Raw genomic sequence first — 25,389 nt, 5'->3', positions numbered from 1 at the left:
AACAGGCAGAATCTGAGAATTGTCGGCCTCCCTGAAGGCAGTGAGGGATCGGATGCGAGGGCCTATGTGACAAACATGCTGAAGACGTTGATGGGGGCTGAGGCGTTCCCTCTGACCCTGGAAGTGGATAGAACGCACTGAGCCCTCGCGAAGAATCCCCGAGCGAACGAGCCGCCGAGGGCGTTGGTGGTATGTTTACACCGATTCCTGGACAAGGAACACGTTCTGCGGTGGGCTAAGAAAGAACGGAGCAGCAAGTGGGAGAATTGTGAGCTACACATCAGGACCGGAGCGTGGATTTGGACAAGAGGTGAGCTGGGTTTAATCGGGCAAAAACAGCCCTCTTTAAGAAGGGGATGAAGTTTGGGATGATGTAACCAGCCCGTCTGTGGGTCACACATGAGGAACGGGACTTCTACTTTGAAACACCAGAAGAGTAGTTTACTGTAAAAGTCCTTAAACACCTCGTTCACCCCCGCTGGGTCCAGGACAGTATTCCCGTCTCGACTCTTTACTCTCCCTATCTCCCTGGCAGCCTCCCTTTTTCTGAGCTGGTGCACTAACATTCTGCTTGCCTTTTCCCCGCACTCATAAATCAAACAGAAGAATCAGACCTGGGACAGTCCCAAGATCGGCATTATCTTCACGGCAAATGAAGTGGGGGTGTACACCACAGAGAAGATCTGCAGCTCCCGAACACTGGGAGCTAAAGCTGGTGCTAACAAGCTATTCTTCAAAGATTGGGCATAAAAGTTTACTGAGGACTAAAACAAAGGGAGGTGGGACCACAGTACTGATTAGGAAGGACATTGTCATTTAAAATATGACATAGCTAGCAGAGTAGGCAGACAAGTGGCAGGTGGAATTGAAATGAAAATCGCTTATTGTCACAAGTAGGCTTCAAATGAAGTTACTGTGAAAAGCCCCTAGTCACCACATTCCGGCGCCTGTTCGGGGAGGCTGTTACGGGAATCGAACCGTGCTGCTGGCCTGCCTTGGTCTGCTTTCAAAGCCAGCGATTTAGCCCTGTGCTAAACAGCCCCTGAATTTAATATAGAGAAGTGTGCAGCTATTATGCATTTTGGCAGGAGAAATAGGGACAGAAAATGTAGCTTTAAAGAGTGTGTAGGGACATTGTCACCTGAAGGTTCATGCGCATAGATTTTTGAAGGTGGCAGGAAATATTGAGTAGTTAGCAAAGTATATGGGACTACAAAACTTCTTCAATGGTTGTAAATTGATTTGAAAAGCCTTAATTCAGAAAAGGTGCTAGATAAATGCAAAGTTTTTGTGTTAATTGAAATTGACATTGCATACAAAAGGAAACGGTATGATAGAATACAACCATACAGAATGATTAAATCACCCACGTATTTTCACACCATTTCCAATTGATGAAACTAGTTTAAAAGGTACACTGAAATCAGGGGAGTCCTTTAACCTGCGAAAGCTACAGCCTCCACTGCTCAGTGTTCAACCTCTATCGTTGGAACCTCAATCATGATCCTCGGGTGAAGAAACGCTTATCCCAATGACAACTGAGTGAAAGCAGCAGCCACTCTCGCTTTTGACTTCTTCCCTGGGTGCTTCAGAGGAGAAAGGGAAATGATGCATATTCTCTTCCTGAGTTAAGAGTTGGGACTAAACCATGGCCAAAGATTTGGGCCTCTGAAGGTGTTACAGGGGGAAGGTGGTGACGAAGGAGAGATTTAATGAAAGAAAATGAGACAGAGGTTCAGGTGATTCGCTGATGCTGATATGAAGGAACCTGCACGTCAGAGCGGAGTCAGCAAACAGCAGAGGGGATAGAGCTGCACGGCTGGAGGAGTCAGCAAACAGCAGAGGGGATAGAGTTGCACGGCTGGAGGAGGTTGACATTAAAACTCCCATTATTCAACTCTGGTATCCATGATAACCATTTTGTTTATAACACGGAATTGGCTGGATGGACAGTGAACACCTTCAACAAGTCTTGCCTCCCCTCTTTCAATTCTGCCAATGGACATCATCCAGTTATGTACCCTTTCTTACACTGCTGGATGAGTTCAGTAACACTGGCTGTTTCAGCACATTCTTCAATCCTTTCTCTTTCCTGACAGTTGCCCAACAGTCTTTTGAACCCATTTCCACTTTAATGACCTTTCCTGCCAATTTACCTGCAACAATTTTGTTCCAACAGTATAATCTAGCCATGTATCATCTCCCTGGAGCCCTGTATTTGTAATTACTTTGCAAATCACACTACCTCAGTGAGAGGTAAAGGGGTTTCTCTAAATTGTAGAATCCACAAGATGTTTACCGCTTGAAAACAGTGCAGGATGATTTATTGAAAAAAAGTTTAGCTCAAAAGTGTGGCTTTAAAAACAAAGAGAGACTTAGCTACTCATGCAGTTTTCGCGTCAGTCTGTGGAGCTTGTCACAGTAATTAATGCCAAACATTTAATCCGTATAGACATGCCCAAAATGTATACACACATGCTATGCCTAAAATTAAAGAATAAATGGAATGCCAAATGGTCCTACATAACTGAAACCCATAGACACTGAAATATAGCACTATTAAAACTTACAGCTCAGAAGGAGGCTTTCCCGACTATTGTGCTTGTGCGAACAATTTGAAAGAATTATCCAATTAGTCGACCACCCTGCACTTTTCCTGTAACCCTACAATTTTCTCTTCTTTAAGCACATATCCAATTACGGGTTGCAGGGTGTCAGTGCAAAGGCCAGCATTTATTGCAAATCCCTAATTGTCCTTAACTGAGTAGCTTGTTAGGCCTTTTCAGAGGTCAATTAAGAGTCGACCACAAGGTCAGACCAGTAAAAAGGCAGGAAATTCCTTTCCCTTAAGGACATTAGTGAGCCACATGGGCTTTTAATGACAATCCAGTCGTTATGTGGTCACAATTAAGGATACCAGCTTTTTATTCCAGATTTATTAATGGAATTTAAATTCCACAGCTACTATGATGGGATTTGAATGAATGTCTCAAGATCGTTTGTTCAGGTCTCTCTGGGTTACTAACCAATAACACAACCACAATATTGTCATCCCTTTTTGAAATTTACCATTGAATCTGCTTCCATCACCCTTTCAGGCAGTGCATTCCAGATCGTGACATGCTGTGCAAAAGTGATTCTTTTCACCTTAAATCTGGGTCCTCTGGTTACTGACCCTTTGTCACTGGAGACAATTTCTCCTCATTTATTGAATAAAACTCTTTTTGAAAGTCCATATTGAATCTCCACAAACAGGCGGTTCACACTAGCCACCACAGGACCTTCAAGACCAAAGCAGCAACAGCCATCTGGTTTTCTCACAACCACTCATCCTCACAATACTTGAACTATGAGGGTTATTTTGTCAATCCAATTTGCCCGGCACGGCACCACAGGCAAAGGAATTGCGGCTGGGAGAAAATTAGCGCCAACACTGCACCACCATCATTCATTCACTTTGGGTGTGACGTCACTCCTTTTGAGCACGACATTGGCAAGTTGACCCAAGGGCGTCATCCCTTAACCATGGAGCACTTGGTTTACAATCTGTTCACAAGGCAGCTGAAATTTCTAGGAAAATATATGTGTACATATTCTTTATTAAACCAAACGGTTGCCATCTAATAAAGTCATGGTTTTGTTGAGCAGAGGAAACCCACCTGACTGGATCCGTGCACTAGGGCACGGCGGGCCTGAGTTGTCTCTACACACCTCCCTCTCGGGCTTGGAAAAGCTCGCACATGCTAGCATCTGCTCTATACAACACAATAAGTGGGCACAAACAACAACAAAAAAGAAAATAAGTACAGACAGAGCAAACAAGTTGAATAGATTGTGCTATAGAATTTTGAACTGCATGGATAATGTGCCAAATTAAAGAGCAAATTTGGGTGTGCGCTTTCACACCATTCTGGTCAATGAACCGGCATTTCCTTTTGAAGAACACCATTCATCCAGATTTCGGGAAAAGGTGTTGAAGATCTTTGGAACAAGTCAAGGTAAGAAAATCAGAGGATGGCACAGTAGATTTTCATTTCCAAACCCTTATTATATATCCTGACAGTCAATTCCACATAGGCTCACTAAATCTCACTGAAGAAAATGGTTTTCAATACCAGTTCCAGGGCTAATTAAATGCTGAAAGTTTATCACCATTGCCTCTCAAGGTTTGTGTAAAAATACCTTTACTTACTTTGAGGTAAACTGGTCCCATCCATCCCTGGGTTGACTTGAGCTCATTCCCAGCTCCATCTTCTACAATTCTAAACACATTGGTCATTGGTTGGGATTTAATTGTCATGAGGTCCTAAACCTGAACTCCCTTCCCCAATAGGATGGTACCTTCAGCACTTGGACTGCAGCTGCTCAAGATGGCCCACTGCCCTGTTCTCAAGGATAATAAATACTGCCCTCGCAAGCGTCACCCACATCCCAGGAATGGTCTCTTGGATAGAGTAGGAAATCGAAGCACTTACAGGGGTCAAAACTTAATGCACGTGGAGAAATAGCTGCTCACCACTTTGCCTTTAAAGCAGCGTGGACAAACATGGAATGAAAAGTTCTGCGTTTGTCCAGCAGTTCAGGAAATGGCTGAAAGTATTTTTTTTCTTTTCATTTTTGAGGAAGTTACTTCAGAAATCCAAATCAAAACTAATGTCTGGAAACAAAATTGGATGCTGCTTTTCTGCTGAACTGCAAACACAGCGATCATTCAACACCCTCGCAGTTCTGTATACTCACTACAATCAATTTTGACAAAACCGCTTACGATTGGATTTTTTTAAATGTAAAAGCAACACCAAGCTGCAGGTTTAGCTTTGTTGCATGCTTCAATGCTTGGGCTTATTGTCACTTTTTAACCACCTTTCATCTTCATGGAGTGTAGTTATGATCTGGCACTGGATCGCCAAGTTTAATTGCAGATAATGGATAAATGAAGCAGCCTGAGGAAATTGCTATTCTTCAAAGCACTGCACAGGGGCCTATATATCAAGAGTTATTACTCAACTGGAGTGCAGTTTTGATGTACTGACCTAAATGTATGTTTCCTCGTGCCACATTAAACAGGGATGGGAAATTAAAGAGCTTTATTTTATTTTTATTTTTAAAATACTTTAATGCAAATTTCTCATCCTCTTCTGAATTTAGCCACCCTCGTCTGAAATTTCCTTTTACCCCCACCACAAGCTCTCCTTTAACAAACCAAGAAAACAAAGGTGGAGAACTTTAAGGCTGCTTAGTCACTTTCCATTTAGCCACTTTTGTTAAATTGAAAATCTACCCACATAACAAAAGCACTTGTAATTTTATTTTAAAAGTCTATCGGAAACAGGTTCTATATCACCACTCTGCCTGTACCATGCAAGTCAATAAGGTAAAAGATTTGGAGACAATAATATTAGCAGTGCTGCAAGGAAAGAGGCCAATGTTTCCACAATTGACAACTTGTGATACAGACCCAAATCTGGAATACTTGGGAGTTTTGCCATTCTACTGCCTTGCAAAATTTCCCCAACCTTGACTGCAGAGCACTTTGGGATATCCTGAAGCCAGAAAAGACTCTACATAAACGTAGGACACAATACATGCCAAACCGCTTTAGCGCCAACCAAGTACTTCTGAAGTGGAGTCACAGTTGTAATGTAGGAGACGCAGTGCACGTTAAGCTCTCACTATCACATTGCTGTTTATGACCAGATGTTTTAGTGATGGTGATTGAGGGAGAAACACTGGCTAGGACCCAAGTACACAAAGAATCAGTATAAACAAACTTAAATTAATGACCATCAACCGACACCATTTTGATTACTGACAACCCACCTTTTTTAATTGACGTTCAGCACCTAGCTACCAGCAGTAGATGTGTTGATCATCCAAAAACACACCAGTTTCCACGTGCATGCTGATGACCCCCAGTTTTAGTTCACTAGATCTTTCGATCCTCTGCTGTTTCTGAACTAATTAAACATTCGGAAGACTGAAGCCATTGTTTGCAGACCCCACAACTCAACCGTCTCATCACTGACTCCAATCCTTCTCCCTAACTGGGAAAGGCTGAACCAAATGTTTGCAAGCTGGATGTCATATTGGACACCGGGACATCACACATTGATGTTGTCATCAAGGACCAATACTTCCACCTCTGTTATCGGCCAATTCTGCCCGCCTCACCTCATTTGCCACTGAGGCCGTCATCCATGCCATGTTACCTCCAGATTTGCTTCTTTTACTGTACTCATGGCCAGTCTCCCAAATTCTACCTCCGTAAATTGGAGGTCATCCTGTTGCCCTACTCGCATCATTCATCCATCACCCCCATGCTTGCTAACCTACTCTGGCTCCTGATTAAGCAATGCAACAATTTTAGAATTCTCCTCATTTTCAAATCCTTCTCTGGGTTGACTCCCCGCTATCTTTGTAATGCCCTGTCATAAAGCCATCCGATATCTCTGCAATCCCTTCATTTTGATCTTGAGTATCCCTCATTGCCACATCTCCAACATTGATGCCTTCAACTCTCTTGAGCCCAGAGCTCTAGAATTCCCTCTCCAAGCTCTCCATCTCTACTTTGTTTTCCTCCTTTAAGATGGTCCTTGAAGTCCATTTCTTTGGTCAAGCAATTGGCCACCTGCCCAAATATTTTCTCATGTGACTCAGTGTCACATTTTGCTAAGTTCTTTTCCCAATATAAACAGAATATTTTGAAAATATTGAAAATTTGGGAGGTTGTGATATTACTAAAATCAGAAACAGACTTTCTGCAGAATATACCCCATGGGAGCATAACCTGCAAATATTAAGTCAGAAAGGTAAACAGTTTGGGAATGAACAAGGAAAGTGTGAGGTTGGGAAGCGAGATGAAAAAAATTGCTCGACAAGGATTTCATTCTCCAGAGGGGACAGAGTACTGAAGATTAAAGGTGCAATATAATTGTTAGTTAAGATGATTTAAGAAGTTGACAGATAGACAAGGCAAAAAACTATTTCCTCTGGTGAGAAAGCTCAGAAAAAGGAGGATATATAGCCTTAAATGTAGAGCTGGGCCATTCAGGATGTCAGGAAGCACTTTGTCATATAAGTAGTGGCAATCTGGAAATCTCTCTCCCCCCACCCCCCCAACACCAAAAAGTGGATCAATTAAGAATTTCAAAATTGAGATAGACAGACTTTTCTCAGGCAAGGGGTTTAAAGGTTACGGAAGCAAGGCGAGGAGATGGATTCACGATTCAGAAGAGGCGTGGTCCACTTTAATGATAAAACAGGCTCGACAGGCATACATTCCCGACAAAAAGGTCAATTTCAGTCTTGAAAGCACCAGTTGCCATTATAGTTTGCCACACAGTCGATGCTGCGGATCGCTGACATCGCCAAGACAAATAACTTAGCTCAACAGTACAACAAATCTCTCCAGCTCCGAGACTTAATCACACAAAGGATTAATCTACTAGTTTTGCACCAGTTTTTGTGTACTCCTGTAGGCAGCGAAACCGGCTTATTGGGTTGCTAACTGGTGGAAAATAAGTGTTGAGCAGAAATAATGGTGTATTCCCACAAATGCTAATTCAGTTTCAGTTTCTCTTCCCCCCGAGAAGCTCCCTTTAACAAATAACTTCCTTGTACCATTTTTACTCTTGCTTCAGACAACTGCTGATTTAAAGGTCATGACGTGATTAACAAATAATTCAAAGAACCGAAAGGATGAAAAGATGGCCATCATAAAGCTTCTCCGACTCCCCCTTACTGCTGGTCATAGCTTGCTGGACCAAAGATTTGAAAACTGACAAGAGGTGAGCGAGACAGGAGACAACTGTTCTTTGCTCATTTCTTTTTAAATTTCACATCCATTTCAGGATGCGAGCTGTGGGGGTATCCTAGAGGGTTTTATATGCTGCATATCTTGGAGTTATGGGTCAATTATATCCTTGCATCCGGAAGCAACAGGCCTGCCAACTTAAACAGAATGGCTCAAGTATCACGAGAAGAAAATGTGGCTTGACCTTTTCTTTAAATGTGTTATCCACAATAATTGTTTGTGTAAGGAATAAGAAAGGGTAATTTTTTTTTAAATTTAGAGAGCCCCATTATTTTTTTCCCAGTTAGGGACAATTTAGAGTGGCCAATCCACCTACCGGCACATCTTTTGGTTTGTGGGGTGAAACCCATGCAGATACGGAGAATGTGCAAACGCAACACGGATAGTGACGTGGGGCCAGGATCAAACCAGTGACCTCGGCGCCGTGAGGCAGCAGTGCTAACCACTGTGCCACCCAATCAGAAACATTGATGAAGTTAGCTACGAATGATTACGGTGAAATTAATTTAATAACCTTAGGCAGAGCAATCTATTCACTATAATATAGAAAGATAATAACTAAGAAAACCAACTTTTCAAAAGATTCAAGAACAGTCAAGTCAGAAGGGGTAGTCTGAGGGAAGTAGCTTTTGTGCAAACAACAACTATATATGCAAGTAGACTGCTTGAGGGATTCAGGAACAGAAATGCCAATGTGGTCCTGTCTGAGACATGTACCTGTAACATAGGCAAAATATGGTGTATAAAGGAGAATGGTTTTCAACTCACATCCCGAGGGCACGATAGATAGAACAAACTGAAAATCATTCTTTGGGTACAGGATAGGTCGATTACCTAAGCTGTGCTGCATATGAATAGTCTGTTCTGTATACTCAACCATCAAATGCTTGCTCGAAGCACATCATTGTGAACCAAAGAAGAAAATAAGCTGACTAACAGCTGAACATTAGCACGAGTGTGTTGCTGGGCCACTTAGGTGTGTGACTAAGAGCTAACCACTTTGGTCTGGGACTAGAATCACAAAATGGACAAGTGGATATACTTTTCATGAAAGGAAATAGTTTCTTATCATTTACCCCAACAGATCCTTTAATCATCTCCATCATACACCTCTTGATATTCACTGGTATACAAGTCTTGTGTATTCAACCTAACCTTGATTAAAGTAATGTATAAAAAGAATTCTATTTATAAACTTCCAGTCACTGACAGATAAATCATTATTTTGCACAGTACACACCCAGCAACTCCAGACGATCCTTGGCCATAATCAAGTTGGTTGTCATCTTGCTCTGTAGGCGTCTGGCTCGTTCAATCTGCTCACCTGGAAGGCAGGAGATTATCAGTGGATATTTAAAGATTTTAAAAAACGTTACGAACTACTGTTATGTAGCACTCAGTTACTGCCAGTAAGCAACAAACGCAGAATGTATGCAGGCTGCTCAACTACCAAGTTAACTGTAAATTTAGGCAATTAGGAAACAATATTTGTAACTGACTAAGAGGGCTAGCTCTGAAAGGATATTGTAGCAATTAAGAAAAACTGCTCAATACCAGCTACCATTACATCCCAGTCAATCTACTCTTTACATTATTTTTAATGCCTTCCTAGAACAGGGGGGGCAGTAAACACCACATATTACTCCAACTGCAGCCTAATTAAAATTGTGTATTCATTCAAAATGCCCTCATTACTTTTACATATCACTTCTAAGGACACAAAATTAAAAATTTTCTGTATCTCACTTTGCTCCTTATTTCAAAGAATCCTATAAAGGTCAGTAAAGTGTGAACTCATGCCGTAGAAATCCGTGAAAACCAACATTGATCAGTTTCCATCTCTCCAAAGTTTTAGTAATTTCATCGTATCATGTCAAGCAGTTTATCAACATCTTACGAAGGCACATATAATTATCTAAGTCTTACTTATTTTGAAGAGTGACATCTGTTACTTTCTAGTCTTCTGGCACAATTTGCTTGTCTGTATAATTTTGGAAAATTAACAAAACCTCCCATTATTTCTACAATCAGAATTCCCTGGACATAAAACTATTCGCCGCATTTTTATGCTGGCTGTAGGTGGGAGGCAAATTAATAGGGTTTACCAACAATGATTTATTAGGACAATCAATAATTAGTCTATTAAAGGGGTCGTAGGCCATGTCTGTGTGGGTTTCACCCCCACAACCCAAAGATGTGCAGGTTAGGTGGATTGGCCACGCTAAATTGCCCCTTAATTGGAAAAAAAAATAATTGGATATTCTAAATTTATTTTAAAAAGGGGGCTGTAGGGACTTTTGGAACTTATATAGTGCAGTATAATAGATTAAAATAGTAAGAGAATAATTCCACAAAAATGGTTGACATCAATCTGATGTGGCAAAAGGACACAAACGATGCCAGCTGAATGCATAAGCCGGGATAATGGTCAACAAATATGTTTTCAGTCGAACTGGTTCTTAGTGACCGTAGCAACTTGTTTTTCGAGACACCATTTGTGAAAAATCAGAATAAGTGCCAACAATGTGTTTCTAGTTTAACCAATAGACCAGGTATATCTAACAGTTCTAACAAGTAAAGAGATTGGAGTAAGAGCCATAGAAAGATAAGGGTAGCTAATACTCACTCTGCCTGGGTGAGAAAGAGCCACAGAAAGATGAGCGTTGATAATACTCACTCTGCCTGGATGCGCATCTGCAACTTGTTTAATGTAAAGTTTTTACCAGACAATGCTCAAATGTAAGCAATGTATTTGCCTACGTGACCTGCAATGTACAAATGTTACTTGATTTCTTAGTTGGGGAGAGTAAGCTCCGGAGGTCCTTCTCGGAGGTTGTGCTCTCCCAATGCGGTGGCTAATAAACAATCATTCTGTACCTGAGCCTCCTCTAATTATTTCTTGTAATAGAAAAACACTACAACACCGACCTTAAGTTTGAGTAGCCTCTTTATTTCTCTAGGCACTTCCTCCAGCTGGTTTACATCCACCTCTTGAATGTACAGTATCTATTTAAAAACAGTATGTACAGTATCTATTCCTCCATCGCAAGCTTGCGCCCTTCATCTCTTAGCCACCCTACCCTATTACTTTACAACTAATATCCATATGCAGGAGTTCATAAGATAAGCATTCTTCGTTCATAGTCAACCTATTTTTATTATCTGCCTCATAAGCACTTTAATTGAAATGACAAACATGGAGTTAGAAAACAAGAATATAAGAAATAGGACAATCAAGCTTCTCTGCCAAAGTGCATCATCCTTTGACTTGAGCATATTTATTGAGTGGGCATCCAAAGCTCTAGGGTGAGAATTCAAAGATTCACAAACCCGTGAGTGAAGAACTTTCTCAGATCAGTACTTATCACTCATTCTATGACTCTGATTCCTAATTCTGAACTCACACACAAGGGAAACATCCTCAGTCAACCTAATCCTTTAGGAATGTGAGATGTTTCAAAAAGATCACCTCTCATTCTTCTAAACACCAGCGAATTTAGGCTCATATATAGTGTTCGATTTCTCCAAAACAGTATGATTGCTCAGTAAACAACCCGACTCCATAACATGGTATGTTGCAATGTTTTCAGTCACATGTCATGAAGCAGAGTCAAATTTGTTGGGTAGAATGACAGGAAGAACTGAAGATAAACCCCAATGGGAGAATGCTTGGGGAAAAGGTAGCAACATTTTCAAATAAAAACAACTGGGACTCTACTCCACTGTGGGCATACTCTTGGGTTCAGATAGCTAAACAGAAAGTCATGTAACTCACAAAATGATAGGCTGGCCTCACATTATTTATTCTTTGGTGAAACATTTTCCATGTTATAGTGCCTAATTCATGTTAGGTGTCATTTTGCCCAATGTCCATCTACAAGCTTGATTATGATCTCTCATTCACCATGTTTCCCAATCGTTGGCCTCATAATCTCATTAAATTTCAGGAACATCTTTTTTTTGCTGGGCAATCAGTTCATTGCACCAAACACTACAAATTTTGCTAAGGTGAAGTTATGGGATGCTTGAGGGTAAAGTGCTTTTAGGTGCTATCTCCCAGCATTTACATTTCCACAACCTTTTGCGATAATTGAATTTCTGCCCAAATGAAGCTGTTATCTGGGTTGAACTCTTGTGGATGCTCCAGGCTCACCGGTTCCTGCATTTAAGCTAAATTAATCTTCTGCCAGTCAATATCTTGGTCTGGGCAAGTTAACGATGGAAGAAATTGATTAGCTGCTGCTCCTAAGCAAAGAAAACTCTTGCCATTTGCTGCAACCTCCTTGGATCCTAGACCCCAGTCTCACCATTCCTGCTTAACCCAGTCTCTCTCTGTCCAACTTATTAATGGGAGAAATTTGGTCAGTTTGAAATTTGATCAGTGTAGGAGTTCAGAAAGTCAGAACAGTTGTGGGTAACCACAGTTCCAATGCAAAACCCTCTCAATTAGGTAATTAGCCTAATGAATGTATGCCGAAGAGGGCTTATTATAACGAATATACCATCGGCAAAAAATTGTGGGGTTAAGCTATCTTTCAATAATCCGACTGGTGCGTCTAATCCCTCCAGACTCTGTTGCAGTCTCTCCAAAAACCCTTTCCAAGGAGGGGCAAACAGACACAAATCAACACCGAGCCACACAGGACAACATTAGAACAGAAAGAAGTAGGACTAGAGGGTTGTCGGGCTAAGACAGGTCATAATGATGCATGGGGTAGGGGGACTGAGGCCATGGAGAGATTTGACAGGAGAATGAGAACTTTTAAATCAAAGCATTGCTGGACCAATACTCAACGTAGGTCAGCAAGCACAGGGGTGCTGGGTGAACAGGATTCGGTGAAACTAAGGATACAGGTAGGAGAGCTTCAGATAATTTCACGTTTGTGGAAGGTCAGCCAGGAGAGTATTGTAACAGTCTCAAGGTGAGGATGAGGTTTTTAACAGTCAATGAATGAGCTGAGGCAAAGGCGCGCATGTTACTGAGGTCGAAGTAAACCAGCTTAGTGAGGAATAAAGTTAAAAGCTCAGTTCAAGATTAAACGGGATGGCAATGTTATGAACCATCTGTTTCCACCCGAGGCATTGGGCAGTGGGAAAAGTGGAATGAGTGGCGAGAGAGTAGAATCTTTGGTGGGGCTGAAGACAATGCCTTTTGTCTTCCCAATATTTAGTTGGAAGAAATATCGGTTCACTCAGGATTGGATGCCAGGCAAGCAACATAACAGATCAGAGACAGTGCACGGGTCGAGAGTTGGGTGTTATCAGCATGCATATTGAACCAGGGTGCAGCACGGTGGCGCAGTGGTTAGCTTTGCTGCCTCACGGCGCTGAGGTCGCAGGACTTGGTGCTATAGTAAAGAATGACAGCAAATACATCTCAAAAATGCTTCAGAGACTACAGAGTATCCTAACATTGTGACAGGCACTATATAAATAGAAGTTATTTCCTTCTATCTGCTTGGCAATTCCTTCAGGACAAATATTTCATGACGTACTCAATGAAAACAGCTACTCCTCTTTAAACAAACTCTGAAAACATTAAACACTATATACTTTGTATTCTTGCCTTTGAAGTCCAAGCAGGCAAAGATAGAGTTTGTGAGAGGTCTATTTTAGGCAGAATTTGAAGCATTTTGCCATGACTGCAGTCCTTTGTGATTAGTATATATCATGGAACCATTTTTACCCCAAAAGCAAGTGAAATCTGGAATTCTTTCCCCCTAAACTAATGACAGGTCAATTAAAGCTTTCATGTCGGAGCATGAGAGACTTTGATTAAATGTCGGCATTGAGAGACATGGATTTAAGCAGAGCAGAGGTACAGATGAGTGATGGCCTGATTGAATGGTGGAACAGGCTCGAGGGGTTGAATGACCTATTTCAGTTATTGCGTTCCCATATCCACAGCAGTGAATAACTACATCCAAGGGATGACTGCTCTGGAATGCATCTTTACAAAGAACAAAGCACAGCACAGGAACAGGCCCTTCGGCCCTCCAAGCCTGCGCCAAACCATGCTGCCCGCCTAAACTAAAATCTTCTACACTCCCGGGGTCCGTATATCTCTATTCCCATCCTATTCATGTAGTTGTCAAGATGCCCGTTAAACGTCACCATCGTCCCTGCTTCCACCACCTCCTCCGGCAGAGAGTTCCAGGCACCCACTACCCTGTGTGAAAAATTTGCTTCGTACGTCTCCTCTAAATCTTGGCCCTCACACCTTAAACCTATGCCTCCTGGTAATTGACCCCTCTACACTGGGAAAAAGTCTCTGACTATCCACTCTGTCTATGCCCCTCATAATTTTGTAGACGTCTATCAGGTTGCCCCTCAACCTCCGTCATTCCAGTGAGAACAAACCGAGTTTATTCAACCTCTCCTCATAGCTAATGCCCTCCATATCAGGCAACATCCTGGTAAATCTCTTCTGCACCCTCTCTAAAGCCTCCACATCCTTCTGGTAGTGTGGCGACCAAAATTGAACACTATACTCCAAGTGTGGCCTAACTAAGGTTCTATATAGCTGCAACATGACTTGCCAATTTTTATACACAATGCCCCAGTCAATGAAGGCAAGTATGCCGTCTTAACTACCTTCTCCACCTGTGTTGCACCTTTCAGTGACCTGTACAACTAGATCTCTCTGACTATCAATAGTCTTGAGGGTTCTACCATTCACTGTATATTCCTTACCTGTATTAAACCTTCCAAAATGCATTACCTCACATTTGTCTGGATTAAACTCCATCTGCCATCTCTCCGCCCAAGTCTCCAAACGATCTAAATCCTGCTGTATCCTCTGACAATCCTCATCGCTATCCGCAATTCCACCAACCTGTGTGTCGTCTGAAAACTTACTAATCAGACCAGTTACATTTTTCTCCAAATCATTTATATATGCTACGAACAGCAAAGGTCCCAGCACTGATCCCTGCGGAGCACCACTAGTCACAGCCCTCCAATTAGAAAAGCACCCTTCCATTGCTGCTACTCTGCCTTCTATGGCCTTTGCATAACTAGATACTTACAAATAGAGAATTGGTCAGGTAACTCGGTCATTTTTAATTTACAATCATCGGCAGTCTTTGAACTCCTCATATCATGTTCCAACATCCCATTTTTCTCTGTGTCTTCCTCTACCTACCCGCTTTGGTTCCGTGACCCTTAACATCCAATGAAAATCTATCAATCTTAGTCTTGAGATTTTCAACTGACCCTTGTATTTTTGAGAAGAATTCCAGCTTTCCACAACCTAGTTCTAATTTTAACATCAAGCCCCCCTTTCTACATTTCCCCTGCAATAGGGTAGATAGAAACCATTTCCTTCTATTGTCTTAAACACCTTAATTAGATCATTTCTTAACTTCCTTTTTGAGTATAGAAGGTTAAGTATTAAGAGGTTTATTAAGAGGTTGTCAAAGAGTAACAATCCTGAGGATTGGAAGGATTTTAGAATTCAGCAAATGATGACCAAGAAATTAATTTTTAAAAAGTGAAAATAGGATGAGAGTACACCAGCTAGAGGCACAAATATAGTATGTAAAAGCAAAATTGAAGAGATTAGCAAGAGTAAACTTGGGTCCCTTACAGGCATTGGCAGTCTTAAGGAAATGGCAGAGACATTAGGGGAAGCATGGTGGCACAGTGGTTAGCACGGCTACCTCACAGCTCCAGGGACCCGGGTTCGATTCCAACCTCGGGTGACTGTCTGTGTGGAGTTTGCACATTCTCCCAGTGTCTGTTCCAGTTTCCTCCCACAATCCAAAGATGTGCAGGCTAGGTGGATTGGCCATGCTAAAACCAGCCCGGTAGCATAGTGGTTAAGACTATGGCTTCACAGCGCCAGGGTCCCAGGTTTGATTCCCGGCTTGGGTTACTGCCTGTGCGAGGTCTGCACATTCTCCAGGTGTATGCGTGGGTTTCCTCCTGGTGCTCTGGCTTCCTCCCACAAGTCCTGAAAGACCTACGGTTAGGTAATTTGGACATTCTGAATTTTCCCTCAGTGTACCTGAACAGGGGCGGAATGTGGTGACTAGGGGCTTTTCACAGTAACTTCATTGCAGTGTTAATGTAAGCCTACTTGTGACAATAAAGATTATTTATGGGGCAGCACAGTAGCTAGCACAGTTGCTTCACAGCTCCAGGGTCCCAGGATCGATTCCCGGCTTGGGTCACTGTCTCTCCGTGCCTGCGTGGTTTCCTCCGGGTGCTCCAGTGTCCTCCCACAGTCAAAGATGTGCAGGTTAGGTGCATTGACCATGCTAAATTGCCCTTAGTGTCCAGTAACATTAGGTGGGGTTACTGGGGTACGGGGATAGGGTGGCGGCATTGGCTTAAATAGGATGCTCTTTCCAGGGGCCAGTGCAGGCTCGATGAGCTGAATGGCTTCCTTCTACATTGCAAATTCTATGCTTCTATGCTATGCTAAATTGCCCCTTGGTGGGGTTAAAGGGATACGGTGGGGAATTGGGCCTGGGTGGGGTGCTCTATCAGAGGGTTGGTGCAAACGTGATGGGCCGAATGGCCTCCTTCTGCACTGTAGGGATTCTATGATTAAACAAACAGTTTGCTTTTGCCTTCATGGTGGAAAATTCACAAAACATTCCAGAATTACTGGGAGCCAAGGGTCTAAACAAAGTGAAGAATTTTAAACTATTGTTCTTAGAGAAATAATGCTGGAGAAATTAATGGGACTAAAAGCTAATTAAAGGTCCCTGGCCTGATGGCCTCCATCCTAGGAGTTTTAAAGAGGCTGCGACAGAGATAACAGATCAGTTTTATCTTTCAGAATTCCCTAGAACTTAAATTAAGAATTGTCTTTGCACATTGGAAGGTAGCAAATGAAGCCCCACTGTTCAAGAAATGAGGAGAAAGAAAACAGAGAACTATAGACCAGTCATCCTAACATTAGGAGACAAAATGCAAAAGCTTAGGGGTGCTTTAACAGGGCACATGGGAGGCTTATTTTACCCAAAAGGAAATTCTGCTTGACAAATTTTGTAGTAGTTATTGACTTCTTGTGACAAGCTCTTCCCCACAGACAGCCATTCTATTCCCTCTCCAATTCTTACTTTCCTGCTCTTGGTCAAGAGTCCTTCTTGACTTCCTCCCAAGCCACCCAGGTGGAACAATTTGTCTGCAGCCTCATCTATCACAGCAACAGAATTGCATTTGTTAATGCACATGTCTTACCTGATCCAGAGATCTGGATTGCAATCCCATGCTCTAGTTCTGCAATCCCCTTCTTGTACCACTCCACAGCTTTTTCCTTCTGTCCTGTTCAAACAGGGAGCAGGATTACAAGCATTACCCACAAATTACTGAGACAACATAATGCCTTAACACAACTCAAAAACAGCATTGTTGAACTTGCCTTAACCCTTTGGGGATTGATGGCAATCTGCTGCTTTTCTACCAATCAGTGCTGTCACCAGCATTTCAGGGAAGTGTGATATTGAACATATGACATTTTCATACATGGTCTAATTTGAACGGTGAAAAGTAATCTATTTGTACAGTAATTTGCGTTGTCTAGTCAAACCCAGAGTTGTTGCCTAAAGCATGCACTCAGAGCTGTGCAAAACAGGGTCAAGTACTTTTGATGTGAAAGTGATGGAAAAGGAGAAATTGAGGCATTGCACACCAAGGACACACGAATATATATATGCATTATGTTCATTGGAGTTTAGGAGGTTGAGGGGAGATCTAATAGAAACTTACAAGATAATGAATGGCTTAGATAGGGTGGATGTAGGGAAGTTGTTTCCATTAACAGGGGAGACTAGGACCCGGGGGCACAGCCTTAGAATAAAAGGGAGTCACTTTAGAACAGAGATGAGGAGAAATTTCTTCAGCCAGAGAGTGGTGGATCTGTGGAATTCATTGCCACAGAGGGCAGTGGAGGCCGGGACGTTGAGTGTCTTTAAGACAGAAGTTGATAAATTCTTGATTTCTCGAGGAATTAAGGGCTATGGAGAGAGAGCGGGTAAATGGAGTTGAAATCAGCTATGATTGAATGGTGGAGTGGGCTCGATGGGCCGAATGGCCTTACTTCCGCTCCTATGTCTTATGGTCTTATTACCCAACTGGTGCCCAGTAGCTGTTAAAAGCAAGAGACCAGAATACACAAAGATTCGCTTATCATCGGTTCTAAATCTTTAAACCTCTCAACTACTGGAAATAATCTGCTGCTATCTACTTTGCCCATCTTCTCAACTTCCATCATATCATAATCTGCAGTGTTCCAAAAAAATATGAATTCCAAATTTTTCTTTGTATTTATATACTCTCAAAGCCAGCAGCATCCTATTGAATCTGCACGGTTACCTCAATAGGATGCTTAAACTTGTTCCTCCGTCCATTAAAAATTCCTCCATCAACACGAATAATAGAAAATACCTTTGGAAATGCAATTACATTAGAAATGTACTCAAGCGGTTTGTTTCCATAATAAATGTGGATGAACATATAACAAAAAATCTTGACAGGAAGTGCATGTGGATATTTTAATATATTTATAACTCAATTATGGCCTTATGGCACCGAGGACCTGGGTTCAATCCCAGCCCCTGATCACTGTCCGTGTGGCGTTTACACATTCTCGCCGTGTCTGCGTGGGTCTCATCCCGACTACCCAAAGGTGTGCAGGATAGGTGGATTGGCCACGCTAAATTGTCCCTTATTTGGGGGAGAAAAAAAAATAATTGGGTACTTTTAATTTTAAAAAAATAACTAGATTGTGGTATTGTCTAAGTTCTGGTGTAATTACCCTGGTAAAGTACCGGTGGAAAAGTAGAGAACAATGAATATGAGTTCCTCTTATCATCACCATGTCCTAATTATAGCAGTCATGCAATACGCCAAGACATGGGTAAAGGAAAGGACTCCCATTACTATAGCATCTTACACAACCGCAGGATGTCCCAAAATCACTCTAAAGTCAATCAGGTATTTTGAAGCATAGTCACTGTTGTAATGCGGGAAATTAGATAAATGAGGTCATCTGTTTCTGGCATTAACCGAGGGATTAAGTTCTGTCCAATAATTACAATGCAATGCTTGTCAAGTTGCATAGTGTGGTGGGCTGTCACACAAAACAAAATTCTACTCAACCTTGTCAGCTTTTATCAGGTCTTGTCCAGCTTACTAGGTGGAGCCATTTAGGAAACAGATCATTGCACTGGGAGACAACAAAGAAGGCACGAAGCTGAGGCACAGGAAGTCAGTAGCCTGTGCTATCCACCTCTCACACACAAAGCATGAGTTGACACATTAGCAGTAATAGTTTTTTCAACAGCTTCAGGGCATCCTAAGGACGCATTTTTTGTACTTCAAAGTTTACCAAATTGCACCAGAATACTAAATAGTAGCTGTATCAAAACAAGATAGGCTGGCATCTCTAGTGTACATAAACCGCAGTCAAGCAAATTAAACACTTGTTTCAGCACCTCACACTCAATTTCCTCCACAGACTTTGAGAGAATAAGCATGTGCATGTGCGCCAGGTGTTTGAACACTTTTGTTCTGTGATGTGACATGGAAAACTGGAAGAAAGGGGCCACTGAGATGAATTGAGTTTAATTTGATGAGATTTTGCACACTAGAGCTGCAAGTCTATATTGTTTTATCACAGCATACTTACATAACATCGCAGGAAGTAGATTCCTACATCACAACAGTATTACATGTACCTCAATGTAACAAAGTGTTGCATGCACTACACTAAAACAAAGTAACAAATTAAAATGGTATACAGCAAAGTGACACATGAACATTTCAAATCAATGCAGCAAAACAGCAATGCATACCTCTACATTAGAATGTACCACAGAAGCACAGCAATGGGTACTGCATACATTGCAATGTAAGACTGACTTTAGCGATGCATGTATATTATGAAGTAACACCAACATGTTCATGAATGCAGCACATGAAGCAGAGTGACACAGCAATACATGCTTTGACATCATGGAATGCTGCAACAATAATGCACGTAATACATTACGATGCAACCCAAAGATGCATGTACTGCACTAATGTGCCATGCAGTGAAGAAATCATACACTACAGTGCATAGTGACATAGTAAAACACGTATGACATTAAAATGCCTCACCACAACACAATACTGCATATACTACATCGCAGCTCAACAATATAGTAATGCCTGGATTTGCAATTCAAATGACTACAAAACTGTCAGGATTCACTGCCATGCACATGCGTAGCCGTCATGCATATGCGTAGTAAAACACAAATCCAGAAGCTACGGTCAGGAATATCCTGCTTCTGCGCAGCCTTCTCAGGCACAATTAGCACATAAATCATTGACTTGATTGAACTTTACTTTACCATGCTATTGAGCCACTGAAAATGTTACATCGTAGAATCTTGTGTTAAGTTATTCCTGAACAACCATCTGCTCCCAGACAAACTAACTTAGAAGTCATTCATTCCATGATAACAAATCCATAGATTTAAATAACTTTAAAACGGTTATTATATTTCAGCTTCTACCATAGTTAGCGTTTATTAGTAGGGGGCTTGAGTTTAAGAGCCACGGGGTTATGCTGCAACTATACATGACCCTGGTGAGACCACATTTGGTGTATTGTGTGCAGTTCTGGTCACCTCATTATAGGAAGGATGTGGAAGCATTGGAAAGGGTGCAAAGGAGATTTACCACGATGGTGCCTGGTTTGCAGGATAGGTCTTATGAGGAAAGGTTGAGGGAGCTAGGGCTTTTCTCTTTGGAGCGGAGGAGGATGAGAGGCGACTTAATAGAGGTTTATAAGATAATGAGGGGGATAGATAGAGTGGACGTTCAGAGACTATTTCCTCGGGTGGATGTAGCTGTTACAAGGGGGCATAACTATAAGATTCAGGGTTGGAGATATAGGAGGGATGTCCGAGGTAGGTTCTTTACTCAGAGAGTGGTTAGAGTGTGGAATGGACTGCCTGCTGTGATAGTGGAGTCGGACACTTTAGGAACTTTCAAGCAGTTATTGGATAGGCACATGGAGCAAACCAGAATGACGGAGTGGGATAGCTTGATCTTGGTTTCGGACAATGCTCGGCACAACATCAAGGGCAGAAGGGCCTGTTCTGTGCTGCACGGTTCTATGTTCTATAGTCCTGTATGTATGTGCGAATCTCTATTTCCCTTGCTGTAAAATTATTTAAAAATTAATCACTGCTCTTTGCTTTACTTTCCGAATTCTTCAATCTGGTTTTTGCTCGGCCTGCTATTTCTGGACATCAGAGATCCCCTACAGCTGGCCCCAGAATGAAACCGTGTTCTTATAGGGGAAATTACCATCACTGGTCTTTGTGGGTAATTTTCTTTAAGGTCAGTAACAAACACCACCACATCACTACTGATTGCAAAACCTAAGCCAATGTAATGCCACAACATGGGAACATGTGCACATTACAGTGCAACACCACATGACACAGTAAGGCACGCACCACATTATAGTGGAACACTGCATGACAAAGTAAGGCATGCATTCTCTGCAACACCGCAAGACACAATAAGGCAGACATTACATTACAGTGCAACATGATACAGTAGACATGCATTACAGTGCAACTTCAAAACAAAGGTTTGCATCACACTTCAATGACACACCACAATGTGTTACCGATGGTAACACGCAGACCGAAATGCAACATTGTAAGAAGGCTGCAGAGGCCAAATCAGAATTATGGGGGGGAAGACTGGAGAATGGGGATGAGAAACATATCAGCCATGATTAAATGGTGGAGCAGACTCGAAGGGCCGAATGACCTAATTCTGCATCTATGTCTTATGGTAATGCATATCCTGCATTAGAAAATGTAGTAACACAAGTACATTGCAAGTGATGACGAAAAATAATGCTCGCACTACATAATAAACAAATTCAACATGCCAATAGACTACATAAAACAATGCAGCCATATTACAATGGCAACTACAATGCATTCACATTCGCATTGGGCCCGAAACAACATTGTCCTTTCAGTCCCCCACCTGGCTCAGAGGGGCAGGGCTCTGACCCAACAACCCAACAAAAGCCTCCCTCCTCCCCAGACCCGCTCTGGGGCGGCGGAACCCCGCTCACCTTTGTCGTCCTCGTCGATCTTGAGAGCGGTCGAGATGTAGTCGAAGGCCAGCTTGTGGGACTGGCGGACCTGCTCGGGCTCGGCCGTGGCCACGGACGGGGCGGTCTTGCGCGATGCCATCTCGGCCAGGCGCTGGCAGACGTAGGCGAAGAAGAGCCAGAGGTGGAAGGCCAGGAAGCGCAAGAAGCTGAAGACGGCCACCAGCGGGTAGGCGAAGTAGTAGAGGTTCCGCTTGTGGAGCGAGAGTCTGTCGCTGCTGCCGCCGTCGGGCGATGCTCGGGCCGGTGCCTTCTTCTTGCTGCCTCGTCCGCCCGGAGAATTCATCCACCCGCCCTCTCTCCGCCATCACCCACACCCCAACCACGCATGCGCCGGCACCACCCCCACATTGTCCGGCCGGCCAGCCGCCCTCGCCCCGACCACGCATGCGCCGGCACCACCCCCTCATTGTCCGGCCACCCTCCATCTCCCATACCCCGACCACGCATGCGCCGCCAGCACCACCCCGCTGCCCGGCCGCCCACCCTCATCCACACCCCGACCACGCATGCGCTGGCACCACCCCCCTCATTGTCCGGCCACCCGCCCTCTCTCCGCCATCACCCAAACCCCGATCACGCGTGCGCCGGACCCCTCATTGTCCGGCCGCCCGCCAATCGGAGGGCGAGGTGTTGAGCCTTCCTTCAATCCGAAAGCGGGTGCACGGGCTGGGCCAATCAGACCGTCGTGCTCCGCTGTGCCAGGTGAGGGGAACAGCCAATCGGAGGCGGGATGAATCCCCGTCCAATCAGAGAGCTGGACGACTCATTAATAAAAGCGGCTGCTGAAAATGCTCAGCAGATCAGGTAGCATTTGTGGGAATAGAGAGGCAAAGACCCTGCTCAGGAGTGGCAGCGATTACTGTCCAGCAACTCAAAAAGTGGAAGGAAAAAAAGGAGATAGATCAAAGAAGCAGAAGGAGCTGGAGTACTTGGGTGAAGAGCAGGTGATGATTATATAGCAGGTGTATTATTTGCATGAGGCAGAATGAAGAAAATCATTGAATTCCCCACAGTACAGAAGGAGGCCATTCGCATTGAGTCTGCAACGACCCTTCGAAAGAGCGCTCTACACAAATGCATTCACCCACCCAGCCCTATCCCTGTAGCCTAACCCACACATCCTTGGACATTAAGGGGCAATTTATCATGGCCAATTCACCTAACCCGTACATTTTTGGACTGTGGGAGTGTGGTAGTCACCACTGATGTATATATTGTACATATAGGATGTTGATATAGGTGCTTTACGGTAAGGCCCCTGTACGACAGGTACGGGGGTAGATCCCTGCCTGCTGGCTCGAGCACCCAGTAGGCGGAGTATAAATATGTGTGCTCCCAGTACAGCAGCCATTTAGTCAGCCGCTGTAGGAGGCCACACATCTCAGTGTAATAAAGCCTCTATTACATCCTACTCTCATCTTTGTGTAATTGATCGTGCATCAGGGAGGAAACCCACACTGGGAGGAAGTGCAAACTCCACACAGACAGTGACCCAAGGTCGGAATTGAACCTGGATCCCTGGTGCTGTGAGACAGCAGTGCTAACCACTATGCCGCCCCTATAAAAATGCAGCACTGAGTGTGTGGCTAGCTAGAGGATAGGCAAAAGAAAGTAAAGTCTTGGGCCAGAATTTTATACTCTTAGAGTGAGCACACGCAACCAGCCTGAACTCGCATGCGAGATGTTGAGCAAGCCCATAGAATCCCTACAGTGCAGAAGGAGGCCATTCGGCCCATTGAGTCTGCACCGGCCCTCAGAAAGAGCACCCGACTTCATCAACTCCTCCATCCTATCCCAGAAACCCATTAACCCCACCTGACCTTTTGGGCACGAAGGGACAATTTACCAATCGACTTAACCTGCACATCTTTGGACTGTGGTTGGAAGCCGGAGGATCTACAGGAAACCCACACAGACACAGGGAGAAAGTGCAACCTCCACAGTCACCCAAGGCCAGAATTGAACTCGGGACTCTTGAGCAGTGAAGCAACAGTGCTAACCAGTATACTAAAATGTGAAACTGGATGAAGGTTCCGCAGCATGACTTGCTGCTGACTTTGCAGTTGGTTATTGTTTCCATGAACTCATTATTCCATCAGCAATGTCGTACTTTGCAGGAGAGGCAGCAGACAATGAACAGGATGAAGAAGCAGATGATCTGCCAGAATAATAATAATCTTTATTGTCACAAGTAGGCTTACATCAACACTGCAATGAAGTTACTGTGAAAAGTCCCTAGTCGCCACACTATGGCACCTGCTCGGGTACACGGAGGGAGAATTGAGAAAGTCCAAATTACCTAACAGCACATCTTTGGGGACTTGTGGTTGAAAACCGGAGCACCCGGAGGAAACCCATGCAGACACGAGGAGAACATGCAGACTCCACACAGATAGTTACCCAAGCCAAGAATTGAACCTGGGATACTGGAGCTGTGAGGCAACGGTGCTACCCACTGTGCTACCGTGCAGCTTCTATAAAAATGTAGCACCGAGTGTGCGACTAACTAAAGAGGGAGAGGCAAAAGAAAGTAAGACTTGGGCCAGAATTTTACACTCAACATTTTTTTCCAAAAGTAAGGGAGTCTAAAACTAGAGGGCATAGGTTTAAGGTGAGAGGGGAGAGATACAAAAAGGTCTGTTGCTCTGTTTATCTGGTTATAAATATGACGGTCAAAATGGTCGGCTTTCTTAATCCTAATTATGTTTCTACTTTCAGAGTCACCAGGTATCTCTCGATACCGCCACAAGGTTCAACCCGAATACCGATACAAGGTTCAACCCGAATACCGATCCAAGAGCCAATACACCAGTTAGTTAGTTCAAAGTCAATACTATTTATTTACACACACAGTAAGATCTACACATGCACAAAGTACTACAGACTAAACTATCTCTAATGCTAAAGCCTATACTTAGCCTCGGGTGCCCATTCAGTCAGAGGAACAATGGCCGTTATTCGGATCTGAGGTTGCTGGGTTCGAAGTGGTACAGGAGAACAACTAAGGTCGTCCGTCTGGTAGCGAGCATTGACCTTGGACTTACTTGCTTCTGGTGCAGCTGGTGGATGGGTCTCTCCGCTTTGAGAGCCAAAACCAAGAGAGCGATTCTCTCTCGGGGGTTTCTTATACACGGAGGGGCTTTGCGTGCTTTTGGGCGGGCCTTAAACTTGGCCCCAATTAATTGGGCCGCATCTTGATCACTGGTATTGATCTTGACCAGTAAAGGGGTGGGTGCCCTGATGGATGGGTGTGTCCTAGGTGGCCGTTGGCCTTGCTTTGTTTGGGGAACTGGCACCGGGATGTCTGGAGCTGTATCGGTTGCTTGAGTGTCTTTCCTTTGTTCCCGGAGATGGGCCATCAATGTGTTAATTGACCTACAGTTTCAGTCCCGTCTGGGAGCTGTCTTCCCAATACGCATACAGGCTCTGT

The 25,389-nt window shown here is 43.4% G+C and overlaps 1 protein-coding gene across 2 annotated transcripts in view; it reads right to left on the bottom strand.

Annotated features, from left to right (window-relative positions):
• spast (spastin) overlaps nt 1-22,286 on the bottom strand; it is a 76,336-nt gene extending 54,050 nt beyond the window's left edge. Inside the window, exons 1-4 of one of the 2 annotated variants that reach the window (XM_072498476.1) lie at nt 21,918-22,286; nt 17,006-17,089; nt 9,054-9,137; nt 3,660-3,755 (exon numbers count right to left, since the gene is read on the bottom strand). In XM_072498476.1, coding sequence (XP_072354577.1) covers nt 3,660-3,755; nt 9,054-9,137; nt 17,006-17,089; nt 21,918-22,242 — 589 coding nt within the window. In that variant the 5' untranslated portion in view covers nt 22,243-22,286. The remainder of the gene's footprint in view (nt 1-3,659; nt 3,756-9,053; nt 9,138-17,005; nt 17,090-21,917) is intronic. The other variant, XM_072498477.1, reaches the window with a different exon arrangement.
• Nucleotides 22,287-25,389: the final 3,103 nt, after the last annotated feature.

This window comes from Scyliorhinus torazame, chromosome 4 (genome assembly GCF_047496885.1).
Source record: "Scyliorhinus torazame isolate Kashiwa2021f chromosome 4, sScyTor2.1, whole genome shotgun sequence".
Taxonomy (NCBI): domain Eukaryota; kingdom Metazoa; phylum Chordata; class Chondrichthyes; order Carcharhiniformes; family Scyliorhinidae; genus Scyliorhinus; species Scyliorhinus torazame.
This window is presented reverse-complemented; position numbering and strand designations above follow the sequence as displayed.